The 13,633-nt window shown below is 39.5% G+C and overlaps 1 protein-coding gene and 1 long non-coding RNA gene across 2 annotated transcripts in view; one reads left to right on the top strand and one right to left on the bottom strand.

The window, feature by feature from the left end:
• LOC310724644 overlaps positions 1-13,633 on the top strand; it is a 190,345-nt gene that overhangs the window by 28,136 nt on the left and 148,576 nt on the right. The window lies entirely within an intron of this gene.
• Positions 5,770-12,913, bottom strand: spcs3 (signal peptidase complex subunit 3). Its single transcript, XM_083538879.1, has 5 exons — positions 12,632-12,913; positions 11,196-11,269; positions 8,847-8,923; positions 8,622-8,737; positions 5,770-5,986 (listed from the first exon to the last, which is right to left on the bottom strand). The coding sequence occupies exons 1-5, from the start codon at positions 12,772-12,774 to the stop codon at positions 5,854-5,856; spliced, it is 543 nt and encodes a 180-aa protein (XP_083395005.1). The 5' UTR covers positions 12,775-12,913; the 3' UTR covers positions 5,770-5,853.

Raw genomic sequence — 13,633 nt, 5'->3', positions numbered from 1 at the left:
GGCAGATGTGAGAAAGTCGCTTGAAAGTTAGCGGAAACCCGACCGCGAGCTAACTAATTAAAGCGGAAAATATTGTTTTTTAAATGACATGTTCGCGCTTCAAGAATCAGCTGATAAGTATATTAATGCTGACAAAGTGTTACTGATTTATATTCTGGAAATAATAAAGTGTGAATGTGTGGGTAAAGTGGAAATGGACATTGTATCAAAGCAGCTTTACAGAAATAAATTGATTGTAAACAGAAGTTTTAGTTTTAACATCATAAATGAGTCCCTATACTGTAAGTTTATCCCTGATTAGTGAGCCAGTGGTGACTGTGGCAAGAAAAAAACTCCCTGAGATGGTTTGAGAAAAGAAACCTTGAGAGGAACTAGACTCGACAGAGGGGGAACCTCATCATCTGGGTGACATGAAATGTCTATTCATTTCAGTTTCATTATTGGTGAGGTTATCGCATGTTCCCTGATGGAGACTTGAATGTAAAACTGTCCATGGCAATTGAAGATCCAAGCCATTTTAGCAGACTGTTTTTATTAATTCCAGTTTAAATCCATCTTCATAGTTCTTGAGTTTAACCCTCCACAATAATCGCATGGATCTTTACATTATTATGTAGAATTGTCCCTTTTATTCCTAATGAGCTAGCAACTGTAGAATGTGGCAAGAAACAACTCCCGGAGATGGTATGAGCAAGAAACCTTGAGAGGAACCAGACTCAAAAGGAAACCCGTCCCTTATCTGGGAGACACCGAATGTCCATTCATCAGCATTATGTCTTCTGGCTTATACTACATATGAGTTTTATATTTGGGAGCTGAATTTTTATATAATAGGTGACCGACAGAAAATAAAATGTTGGACTTGGGAAAAAAAATTATTCACCATTTCATAAGCATACACAAACAAATTTTGGTGTCCCACAAGACTCGGCCCTTGGCTCTCTGCTTTCTTTACCTATAAACTACATCTGGATAAAATTATTCATACATATGAACTTAACTTCTTCTGCTATGTTGATGACGTGTAGTAGAGACAGGTGACAGGTTCAGGGGTCTCGGATAAACAGATTACCTGCATATACAGAGAAAGACAAATATATCTACACTATCTGGACAAACTGTTGTGGACACCTGACCACATGATTGTGTGCTTTTTGAACATACTATTCCATATGTTGCTGTTAATAAGGTTCCAATAAATTTTGTGGAGATTTGTGGAGATTTGTTTAGCCACAAGAGTGTTAATGAAGTCAGGTAGAGATGTAGGTGAGAAGGTGAGGAGGCCTTCAGTGTTCACATTAATCCCAAAGGTGATCAATAATGTTGGAGCTCTGCAGGAGATCTTACACTCTAACCCATGTAAAGCAGATATTCGTAGAGCTGGCTTTGTGTATGTATGTACATGTAATATGTGGGAGTGACAGCGCCACCTTCTGGCCAGAAACTCACCATGGCTGTTTCAACCCCATGCTAATCCACACAGGACTCTGTGCTATTGTACTTTTCTCTAGTATTTATCTTTATAATACTAATCATTTATATATATATATATATATATATATATATATAGTGAGGAAAATAAGTATTTGAACACCCTGCTATTTTGCAAGTTCTCCCACTTAGAAATCATGGAGGGGTCTGAAATTTTCATCGTAGGTGCATGTCCACTGTGAGAGACATAATCTAAAAAAAAATATCCAGAAATCACAATATATGATTTTTAAACTATTTATTTGTATGATACAGCTGCAAATAAGTATTTCAACACCTGTCTATCAGCTAGAATTTCGATGCACCTGTTTGAGGTCGTTAGCTGCATAAAGACACCTGTCCACCCCATACAATCAGTAAGAATCCAACTACTAACATGGCCAAGACCAAAGAGCTGTCCAAAGACACTGGAGACAAAATTGTACACCTCCACAAGGCTGGAAAGGGCTACGGGGAAATTGCCAAGCAGCTTGGTGAAAAAAGATCCACTGTTGGAGCAATCATTAGAAAATGGAAGAAGCTAAAAATGACTGTCAATCTCCCTCGGACTGGGGCTCCATGCAAGATCTCACCTCGTGGGGTCTCAATGATCCTAAGGAAGGAGAGAAATCAGCCCAGAACCACATGGGAGGAGCTGGTCAATGGCCTGAAAAGAGCTAGGACCACCGTTTCCAAGGTTACTGTTGCTAATACACTAAGACGTCATGGTTTGAAATCATGCATGGCACGGAAAGTTCCCCTGCTTAAACCAGCACATGTCCAGGCACGTCTTAAGTTTGCCAATGACCATTTGGATGATCCAGAGGAGTCATGGGAGAAAGTCATGTGGTCAGATGAGACCAAAATAGAACTTTTGGGTCATAATTCCACTAAACATGTTTGGGGGAAGAAAAATGATGAGTACCATCCCAAGAACACCATCCCTACTGTGAAGCATGGGGGTGGTAGCATCATGCTTTGAGGGTATTTTTCTGCACATAGGACAGGGCGACTGCACTGTATTAAGGAGAGGATGACCGGGGCCATGTATTGCGAGATTTTGGGGAACAACCTCCTTCCCTCAGTTAGAGCATTGAAGATGGGTCGAGGCTGGGTCTTCCAACATGACAATGACCCGAAGCACACAGCCAGGATAACCAAGGAGTGGCTCTGTAAGAAGCATATCAAGGTTCTGGCGTGGCCTAGCCAGTCTCCAGACCTAAACCCAATAGAGAATCTTTGGAGGGAGCTCAAACTCCGTGTTTCTCAGCGACAGGCCAGAAACCTGACTGATCTAGAGAAGATCTGTGTGGAGGAGTGGGCCAAAATCCCTCCTGCAGTGTGTGCAAACCTGGTGAAAAACTACAGGAAACGTTTGACCTCTGTAATTGCAAACAAAGGCTACTGTACCAAATATTAACATTGACTTTCTCAGGTGTTCAAATACTTATTTGCAGCTGTATCATACAAATAAATAGTTAAAAAAATCATATATTGTGATTTCTGGATTTTTTTTTTAGATTATGTCTCTCACAGTGGACATGCACCTACGATGACAATTTTAGACCCCTCCATGATTTCTAAGTGGGAGAACTTGCAAAATAGCAGGGTGTTCAAATACTTATTTTTCTCACTGTATATATAGCCTATATATTTGCTTTTTTATTGTTTGAAAAAGAAAGCAGCATCTGTTGTTTGTTTAATGGCTGTGAGTAAACCAGGGGCCACAGTGACAAGAAAAAGCTCCCAGATATGGTTTGAGGAAGAAACCTTGAGAGGAACCAGACTCAAAAAGGAAACCTATCCTTACTTAGACACTGAATGCCCATTCATTACAGTTCCATCACTGTTAAGCTTATCAGCAGCTTCTTTACTTAGAGTCACATCCTCCTGAGAGACACATAGAATACAGATTAACATGGCAGAGGTAGAGCTGTAACTTCCTGCAGACAGAACAGGAAAAGAACGTCTGGCTTAAATTAGTTTTTTATCGTCTTTTTTGCATTACAAATGCCTGTTTGTGAAATGCGTAAGAAGTTGGAAGCCGCTTAAGTAAATTAATGATTTGCTATCTGTCTGAAGCAAAGAAATATAAGTGAACCATCTGAAGCATATTGAATTGCAGAGCGCCGTATTTTTTCTATTGCATCGTATTGCATTCAATTTAATCAAAATTTTATCGCACTGCATCGTAATAGCAAAGGAATCGTATTGCATCGCATCGGTAGCTGCTTCATAAGTACCTTTTAATGTATCGTATCATTGCCTATCTATCGAAATGATAATCGTGTCGACCTCAGTTATAAAGATGCACATCCCTGACACACGGTGCTGCTGAATTCCGGATTCTGATTGGTCAGAAGATGTTCAGCTTTGACAGAAGCTCAGCTTTCAATCCCTGGTTTATATGAATCCACTAGTTTCAATACATTATGGTTCCTATAGTCGGAGCTCATGGACATGCCGTGATGTTTGCTTCATGTAACAGTGATGGAAGAGAGTCTCCAGTGTCAAGGACTTGCTGAGAAGGTTTGCACATCTTTTGAGAGGAAAAATGGAAGCTAATGAAGGAACGATGAAACCATCCAGAATGTAACTATAAAAGGATAAAAAGTGTGATGATTATTAAGGATAATCAGATTTAAGGTCACATGTCTGTTGTTTGTTTTCCAGCACTTCAGCACTTTTAACCAGTGTAGTGATGTATCACCACAACCCCAGTAAAAAGAACCTTCTGAAATGATCCGAACCCCCCGATCCAGACCTCTCTGGTGATTTATAAGTCACTTTGGAGGGGGAGAAATGCCTGGAACATTCTGTCTGACCCCTTGTACCTTTACTTAGTACCCCCTGCATACCACAGATGTTCTGCAAACAGCTTGTGTAAACGTGTTATTTCTTTCCTGCGGGTTATTTAAGCTCAGATTGGATCGGTCTTTTGGATGCAAATATTTGCCCTGATGTAATTGTGTAATTGCGATTTCTCTTTCTGCTGCTCCTGCCATGTCAACAACCACAAGTTTCTATATTTTCACACAATCCCATTCTGAGTATGAAGAACTTCTGAGAGCTGCGTCGCTCGCGTCGTCCTCATGAGTGCTGTTGAACATTTTTCTTTCGCTTTTGCTGGAGATGAGTGAGATGCGAGGCTGTAAATAGAATCACAAACACGTTTCCTTCAGGTGATATATGACACGATACAGGCACCAGAGAAGAGGCCTCGTGTTCGGAGCTTTTCAGAAAACACTGGGTTCATGAGATGAGAAGGAAAATAAGAAGGTTGGGGTCTGGAGAACTCGAGCAGAGACACTGCTGATAGTGGGGTTTTGGGGGGGGGGGGGATTATTGCAGCATTTTTTTTAGTGAATGATCAATAAATTATAAATAAACAAACAAATATATACATAAAAATACATTTAAAAATATCTATTTCAAAAATAGTAAACAATTAATTTACTAAATAATAAATATTACATTATTAGTAGTAGTAGTAGTATTAAAAATAATAATATACTTTGATAACACGTATAATCACCTAATTAATAATTACATAAAAAGTACACAATGGTAAAAAAAAACCACAACCCTAAATAGTAAATTAATAAATGACTTAAGTGGATTAATAATTATAAATTAATATTAATTATATTATAATATGTATTATATTAATTAAATGGTCCATAAATCATTTACCTTCATAAATAATAAATAGTTCATCATATAAAATAATCAAATATCAATTAAATTATAAAAACGTAATAAAAAAGAAAAAAGGGTGGGGAATAAACATCAAATGATGGTGTATAAATCTTTATTAAAAAGGGAAATAAAAAAACAACAACAATACAGACTTGATATGCGAGGGGCAGGAGTGATAGTGAGGTCCTATGCTGCCCCCTGCTGGCCGGTGTTACTAAATAGGGTTGACTTGAGCACATTTACAGAAACAGGAGCATGACTTGGTGCCACTTTGTGTCTCACTACTGGAACACTAATAAATCTGTACAGAGACGTTTAAATACAGGTCCATTGTCCTTCACAACAACGATTCAGGATGATTCATGTCTTTTAATTCATGTTCGGGGCTCAGACACAGTTTTGTTCAAGTGCAGCTCATTGTTTTATTTTATTTTATGGTGGAATCGTTTCTAGCTGCAGTCCATATGGAATAGTAACCATTAAAGACTACGTGTTTCTACACTTTTGACAGCCTCTGTGTGTGCGCGCACACACACACACACACACACACACACTGAACCCTTAATCACACATGTAAAAAAAGAAACACACGATGTTGTATTTTATATATTTTTTTTATTAAAACCAACAACAGTGCACAGCGTTCATCATGATGATGATGATGATGATTCAGTTCAGGAAGGTTCAGTAGCTCTTGGTGCTTTCGTACGAATCAGGGAACGGCAACGAGATGTGACCCGAGCCCACGACTAAAGGCAAAATCCCGGCGTTCGGAACCACGTTCCAGGAGAGAGTCAGAGTCACGTTCTTATTCGCTCTGGGTTAAAAAAACAAACAAACAAAACAAAGAATTTTATATATTTTAGATTAAAACCTTTTCTTGTAATTAACACACATTTTGTAATACACATGAGAAAAAAAGATTTTAAATGAAAAAAATGTTCAGTATTAATAGTATTTTTTTTTCCCCCCAGAATAAAAAACGAAAAAAAAAAAAAACAAACAAAAGAAAAAAAAAATTCAATTAACACTGATAAAATTTTTTAATCAGTTCAGCACTGAATCATTTGGTAGTGATCCACACAAAAAGAAAAAATAATACAAACTAACTTTTTTTATTTCCATTTTATTGCCTTTTGTGCTATGCAGGGTGTTTTATCAAAAATAAATAAATAAAAAGTTCCAATTGAATGAATAAATGAAAAATGATACAGAGTTACATGTCCCTCGTTTTATGTGACTTATGAAAAAAACCTTTAAAAAATTGTTACAAAATTCTTTATAAAAATGTGACTGGTGAGCAACTTAATGCAACATGTAGATAAACAATCGTCTTCTTTCAGCTTTTCCCATTAGGGGGCGCCACAGCGGATCGTCCGTCTTCATACCCTCCTGTCCTCTACATCTGTCTCTTTCACACCAACTACCTGCATGTCTTCCCTCACCACATCCATAAACCTCCTCCTTGATCTTCCTCTTTTCCTCCTTCCTGGTGGCTCCAACCTCAGCATTCTCCTACTGATATACCCCATGTCCCTCCTCTCCACATGTCCAAACCATCTCAATCTCACCTCCCTCACCTTCCTACATGTGCTGTCCCTCTAATAAACTCATTTCTAATCCTGTCCATCATCGTCACTCCCAACGAAAACCTCAACATCTTCAGCTCTGCTACCTCCAGCTCCACCTCCTGTCTTTTACTCAATGCCACTGTCTCTAATCCATACAACATCGCAGGTCTCACCACAGTCCTATAAACTTTCCCTTTCACTCTCACAGATACTCTTCTATCACAAATCACTCCTGCTATCACTCTTCTCCTCCCACTCCACCCTGCCTGCACTCTTTTCTTCACTTCTCTAACACACTCTCCATTACTTTGCACTGTTGACCCCAGGTACCTGAACTCCTCCACCTTCTCCACCTCTTCTCCCTGCAACTGCACCCCTCCACTGCCCTCCCTCTCATTCACACACATGTACTTTGTCTTACTCCTACTGACTTTCATTCCCCTTCCCTCCAGCGTGTACCTCCACCTCTTCAGGCTCTTCTCAACCTGCTCCCTACTCTCACCACAAATAACAATATCAGCCGCAAACATTATAGTCCACGGAGACTCCTGTCTGACCTCGTCCGTCAACCTGTCCATTACTACTGCAAACAGGAAAGGGCTCAGGGCTGATCCTTGATGCAGTCCAACCTTCAACCTGAACCAGTCTGTCTTTCCTACTGCACACTTTACTGCCGTCACACTGTCCTCATACATGTCCTGCACCACCCTCACATACTTCTCTGACAAACCTGACTTACTCATACAATACCACAACTCCTCTCTCGGCACCCTGTCATACACTTTCTCTAAATCCACAAATACACAATGCAATTCTTTCTGTCCTTCTCTATCTACAATACCACAACTCCTCTTAACTTAATTCCCATGTAGTTACTGCAGGTCTGCACATCTCCCTTATGCTTAAAGATCGGTACCAGCACACTCCTTCTCCATTCCTCAGGCATCCTCTCACCTTCCAGAATCTTGTTAAACAATCTGGTTAAAAACTCCACTGCCATCTCTCCTGAACATCTCCACGCTTCTAACAGAATGTCATCTGGTCCAACCGACTTTCCATTCTTCATCCTCTTAATCGCTGTTCTCACTTCCTCCTTACTAATCCTATCCACTTCCTGCTTCATTATCTCCACACCATCCAACCTTCTCTCTTTTTGATTTTCCTCATTCATCAGCTGCTCAAAATACTCCCTCCATCTTCTCAACACACTCTCCTCACTAGTCAACACATTTCCATCTCCATCCTTTATTGCTCTAACTTGCAGTACATCCTTCTCAGCTCGGTCCCTCTGCCTGGCCAATCGGTATAAATCCTTTTCTCCTTCCTTAGTGTCCAACCTGTTATACAGCTCCTCATATGCCTTTTCCTTGGCTTTCACCACATCCCTTTTAACCTGCTGCCGCATCTCCTTGTACTCCTGCCTACTTTTCTCATCACTCTGTTAATCCTTATTCTGTTTCTCCAATATCTTTTTCCTTATGCTCTCCTGCACTTCCTCATTCCACCACCACGTCTCTTTGTCTTCCCTTTCATTTTCAGATGTTACACCAATAACCTTTCTAACTGTCTCCCTTATCACTTCTGCAGTAGTTCCCCAATCATCCGGCACCTCTTCACCACCACTGAGCTCCTGTCTGACCTCTTCCCTGAACCTCACACTACACTCTTCCTCCTTCAGTTTCCACCATCTTATTCTTCTTTCAGTCTTCACTCTCCTCCTCTTCTTCTTCACCTCCAAAACCATCCTACAGACCACCATCCGATGCTGTCCAGCTACACTGTCCCCTGCCAACACCTTACAGTCTCCAATCTCCTTCTTAAAATAAGTACTTATATTTAGATAAACAATAATAATAATAATAATAATAATAATAATAATACCTCAGACCGTTTCCATCGTCGAAGAAGAAGTATTTGGACTTCATATCCTTTAGCTCAAGTTTGTCTTTTTCTCCTCTCCGAACGATCTTGTCCCATAGAACCACCTGATTCAGTGCCTGAGGACACAGACACAGACACACACAGACACACACACACACACACATATATAGCACAACTAAAGCAGCACAGAGACACTGGTATGAAGTATTTAGTATAAAAACGTACGTTGCTTTTGGTTGAATATTCGGCAGACAGATAGAGGAAGAGCAGCTTCACGTTCCAGTCGAATATCGGCTGCAGATGTAACGATCTGTTACGGTTAATAACATGAAATCCTCACACATGCACACAAGACTGGGAGTATTGGACCCATGCCAAGAGTTCTGACCACTAGAGGGTCATCAATAGGCACAGATTTACAGTTCAACACGTGCGGACGCTGGAGACCGGCAACACGAGTACAAGAAAATCACACAACACACTTCTGAATTGAAAATCCATTTGAAGAGCTCAATCTTCTACCAAGTCCCAGGGACAAACGGTAAAGTGTGTACGATATATTTCATCTACGAAGGGGCAGAAAATGTGTTTATCATTTCATACAGATAATAAACATCACACGAAAATGGGCTTTTTTTTTCTTTTTCAAATAAAGCGATTACAAATGTGATTTTGTACAACAGTTCAAAAACAAATTACTATTTATTTTTTTATCGATTTCACCAAGAGAAATAAATCCAAAAAAGGCCAAACAAAAGCACTCGTTTAAAAGATTCGGTTCGATCACAATGACTCACTTATTAGCGGTGATTTGCTGCCACCTACAGGCGGCTTTTATTTCACATTTAAAGTATCGTCTAATTTTGTAAATAATCTCAAATATCAGAATTCAACTGTATGCTTATATTTAAACAAATATTACAAATATTAAAACTTTATACATATGCAAGTGCAGGTTAAAGCATTACATGTCCCTCTGAGCAGTGTGTAAATACATCTAAACTTCAGATGCATGTGTTTCCTCTGCATTACAAAGATGGATTTTGTTAAGACTGATTTCATTTGCTTAGTAACAGCCAAAATATCTTGATGGAATGAAAAAAAAATTAGGGATGCACCGAATATTCGGCCACCGAACATTTTCGCGATTACAAGACACCGAAAAAACACGGCTGAAACAGTTTGTTGTGATGACGCAAACAGAAACCGCGACCCGCACGTGCGTGTCTGAAGCAACATGTCTGCGGTGTGGACGTATTTCAGTATATCTGAGAAAGACCCACGGAGAGCGATTTGCAAAACATTAAATGCCGAAATTTCAAGATGGGGTGCGTCTGCAAAGACTTTCTCCACGTCGGGTTTAATTTATCACCTGAAATCCAAACATCCCGATCGCTATGCTGAATATGAGAGAAACACGCACAGAAAAGCAAAACCCCTCCGAGCACGCGCACTCCGTCTGTGGTGGAGGTTTCAGCAGGCCAGAGGGCCTGTACATTATTATTTAATGTACACATGAGTGCATTAAAGTTAAACATTTTAATTTTAATTTATTTTATCCTGTGCATTGTTGCAATGTGCTATAAATAAATATTTCCATAATTTGTAATTGATTTATTCTTTGAAACTTTAATATTTAATTTATGCAATTGAAATGCTTTGATTTTAGTAAGTTTAGTACACAATCATAGCCATAAATGCAATAGTAATAATAAGTGGCATAATTTCTTTCGGTGTTTCGGTTTTCGGCCTTGCTTTCCTCTTTTTCGGTCAAGAATTTTCATTTCGGTGCATCCCTATTAAAAATGACTTTAAAGGTAAAATCAATTGAAACTTTTTTTGAAAAGACTCCGCTGTGAACTGACCAGCACACAGAAACATCAAAGATTCTAGGAGTTCGCTGTCCTAGGTAGTGCTTACGGTATCAGCACAATAGGGCACTCAGCAGAACAACATCTAATTATTGATCAAATCCACCCAAAAAAATATCGAGATATCAGAAACTCTGGCTTGTTATACAGCCACCCAAGTACCAGCAATCTAAGCTTTTGCACCATTGTAGATGTCTACGCAGTGCATACAAGATCATCTGGGACTCCTTACATCTGTCACAAACTGTTCAACCTCCTTTCAGCCTGGAGGAGATACAGGAGCAGACGGTTCAGGTTCAGCTTCAGATTTTCAGATTCATTGCCAGACTGACAATGCCCCAGGTGCACAAAGCCAGCTTCATCTAGATATGCATAACCTGGAGACGTTTGGAGTGGAAGATCTCCTGCTATAAACCCTATTGAACACTTTTGAGATGAATGTGAACGCTGACCGCATCCAAATAGTGAATGGAGACTAAATGTGGAACGGGATGTTCAAAACACACACACACACACACACACACACACACACACACACACACACACACACACACACACACACACACACACACACTAAACATTTTGTTGCACTGTGCACACTAATTGGCATAATTTATTCATCATAATTAAACGGCGAATGGAACGACACGTTATGATGCAAGTAGCAGCGGGAGGAAAGCGTCCAATCAAAACGAAAGGATATCGGCAGAAAGGTCAAACGTGACAAAACTCAAATCGCTCCTTTCTCTTGGTCCCGTGAAGTCGTCCACGTTTTTCCTGGAGAAAACACAAACCACAAAAACACAAAAATGCAGAATTAGAAGCATTTAAATGCTAATATGCGCACGCAGCCGCATAGATCACGTAGCGCCGCTCGAACGAACCTGGGCTAAAATATCAACTGACCCCAAACAAATGCTAAATTCTTCACCGTACAGCTTAAAAACGTGAAAAGTATAGGTTGCGATTAATCACAAATTAACTCGTGATAATAATGTGATTAATAATGCAATATATATATATATAGAGAGAGAGAGACAGAGAGAGAGAGACAGAGAGAGAGAGAGAGAGAGAGAGAGAGAGAGACAGAGAGCGAGAGAGAGCGAGAGAGAGCGAGAGAGAGCAAGAGAGAGACAGAGAGAGCAAGAGAGAGACAGAGAGAGACAGAGAGAGCAAGAGAGAGACAGAGAGAGCAAGAGAGAGACAGAGAGAGAGAGAGAGACAGAGAGAGAGAGAGAGAGACAGAGAGAGAGAGAGAGAGAGAGACAGAGAGAGAGAGAGACACAGAGGGAGAGAGAGACAGAGGGAGCGAGAGACAGAGAGAGGGAGCGAGAGACAGAGAGAGACAGAGAGAGCGAGAGAGAGAGCGAGAGACAGAAAGAGAGAGGGAGAGAGAGGGAGGGAGAGACAGAGAGAGAGGGAGAGACCATCGATTTGCATTTGTATCGAGGTGCATAATTTTTTAAACATATTCGATTTGGTAAAATGTATTTATTTACATATCATTATACGTAGCTATACTTTAGGTATTTCGAAAGCGACCAATATTTTGATATGCAGATCGATTTCTCATCGCTAAACTGTGTCTCGAGCGCGTTCTCTAAGTGAATGTGACGCATCACAACAATCCTGAGAGTCACATAGAATACAGATTAACATGGCAGAGGTAGAGCTGTAACTTCCTGCAGACAGAACAGGAAAAGAACGTCTGGTGTTTATTTATTTTATTTGCAATAGAAAGGCGTCATATAAAGTAGGTATATTGAGGATTTACTGTAACCATATTGAATTGCAGAGCATCATATCTTTCTGAATCGGATCGCACTGTATCGTAATGGGGGTCAATCATATCGTATCGGTGGCTGCTATACAGAAATAAACATTACAGCATTTATTCAGCTAAAACTTTTGCACATTACTGAATACTGCATGTGTAAAAATCAAGAAATACAATAAAATATTGTGCACCTTTACTAGTATTATCTGTTTGAGATAAAAGCAGGATTATGGTTTCTTTGCTACAAACATATGGAATATAGAATCATAAAAATATTTCCCAGAGGTTTAATTTAAAGCAGGATTCACTGTAGAGGAAATAAATAAGTGTATAAACAGATGAAAGAACACATCTGGACTCACAGCAGCACTTTGGAGACGTGTATATCCACCGGAACGCTGCGGTCTCGGAACGCCGTCGTGATGAAGCAGCCGAACGTGAGAGCCGCCATGACGCTGAGGGAGAAGGCGAACAGCGAGTTCGCTCGCGATAAAACCGTATTCATAATTAATCCGATTTTAGATTCACACTACTAATAATTCAGTTTGAAGGCGACGCTTCCTGCACACAGGAAGTCGGACCCGGAAAACAGGAAGTCGTTCTGAGTAAGACGTGTTTCTGAGTTTACTTCCCGTGCCCGCATTGACGGAAATCCCGCCCCCCACCGCCCTAGTGCAGTGATTGGCTAGATCGGGAACACGTTCTGAATTACGATTGGCTGAAGGGTTACGCTGATTGGAGGAGAGAGATGTCACTCACGAGACACTGATGCGAGCAGCGTTTTAATTGATTTCAACGTAATTTCATACATTTTATATTAATTAATATTTTTATTAGATTAATTTAAGCTATATAGCTCAATAAACAAAACACATACAGAAAAAATGCTTTTACCACTGTCGAACATGATAAACAAATAGATTATAAAGAAAAAAAAATTGGAATTGTTAAATTATGATAAAAGTATAAAGTTTTATTAAAAACTATATAAAAAAAACATATATGAAATAAATAATATAAGTCAGGCAGAAATGCTGAAAAATTAGACATTTTAATCATTTGTTTTGTTCAATTAACAAAATAGAAAGTAAATGAACAGAATAAAAAAAAAAATCTAAATCAAATCAACATTTGGCGTGACTTCTTTGGCTTTTAATTCTTCCTTTTGCACACTTTGTACACTTGCGCAAAGTCGGGAATTTTGTAGGATCAAAATCAGGTGTCTGATTTACCAATAATACCAAACAGGTGCTAATGATCATCCATTTCAATTTGAATTGTAGGTTGAAACACAGTGATTAAATGAAACAGAAACAGCTGTAGGAGCTTCAAACTGGGTAAGGAACAGCCTTACTATACTACTA

The sequence above is a fragment of the Silurus aristotelis genome (assembly GCF_946808225.1).
Source record: "Silurus aristotelis genome assembly, chromosome: 4".
NCBI lineage: Eukaryota > Metazoa > Chordata > Actinopteri > Siluriformes > Siluridae > Silurus > Silurus aristotelis.
Note: the sequence above shows the minus strand (reverse complement) of the source record. Positions and strands in the feature narration are given on the sequence as shown.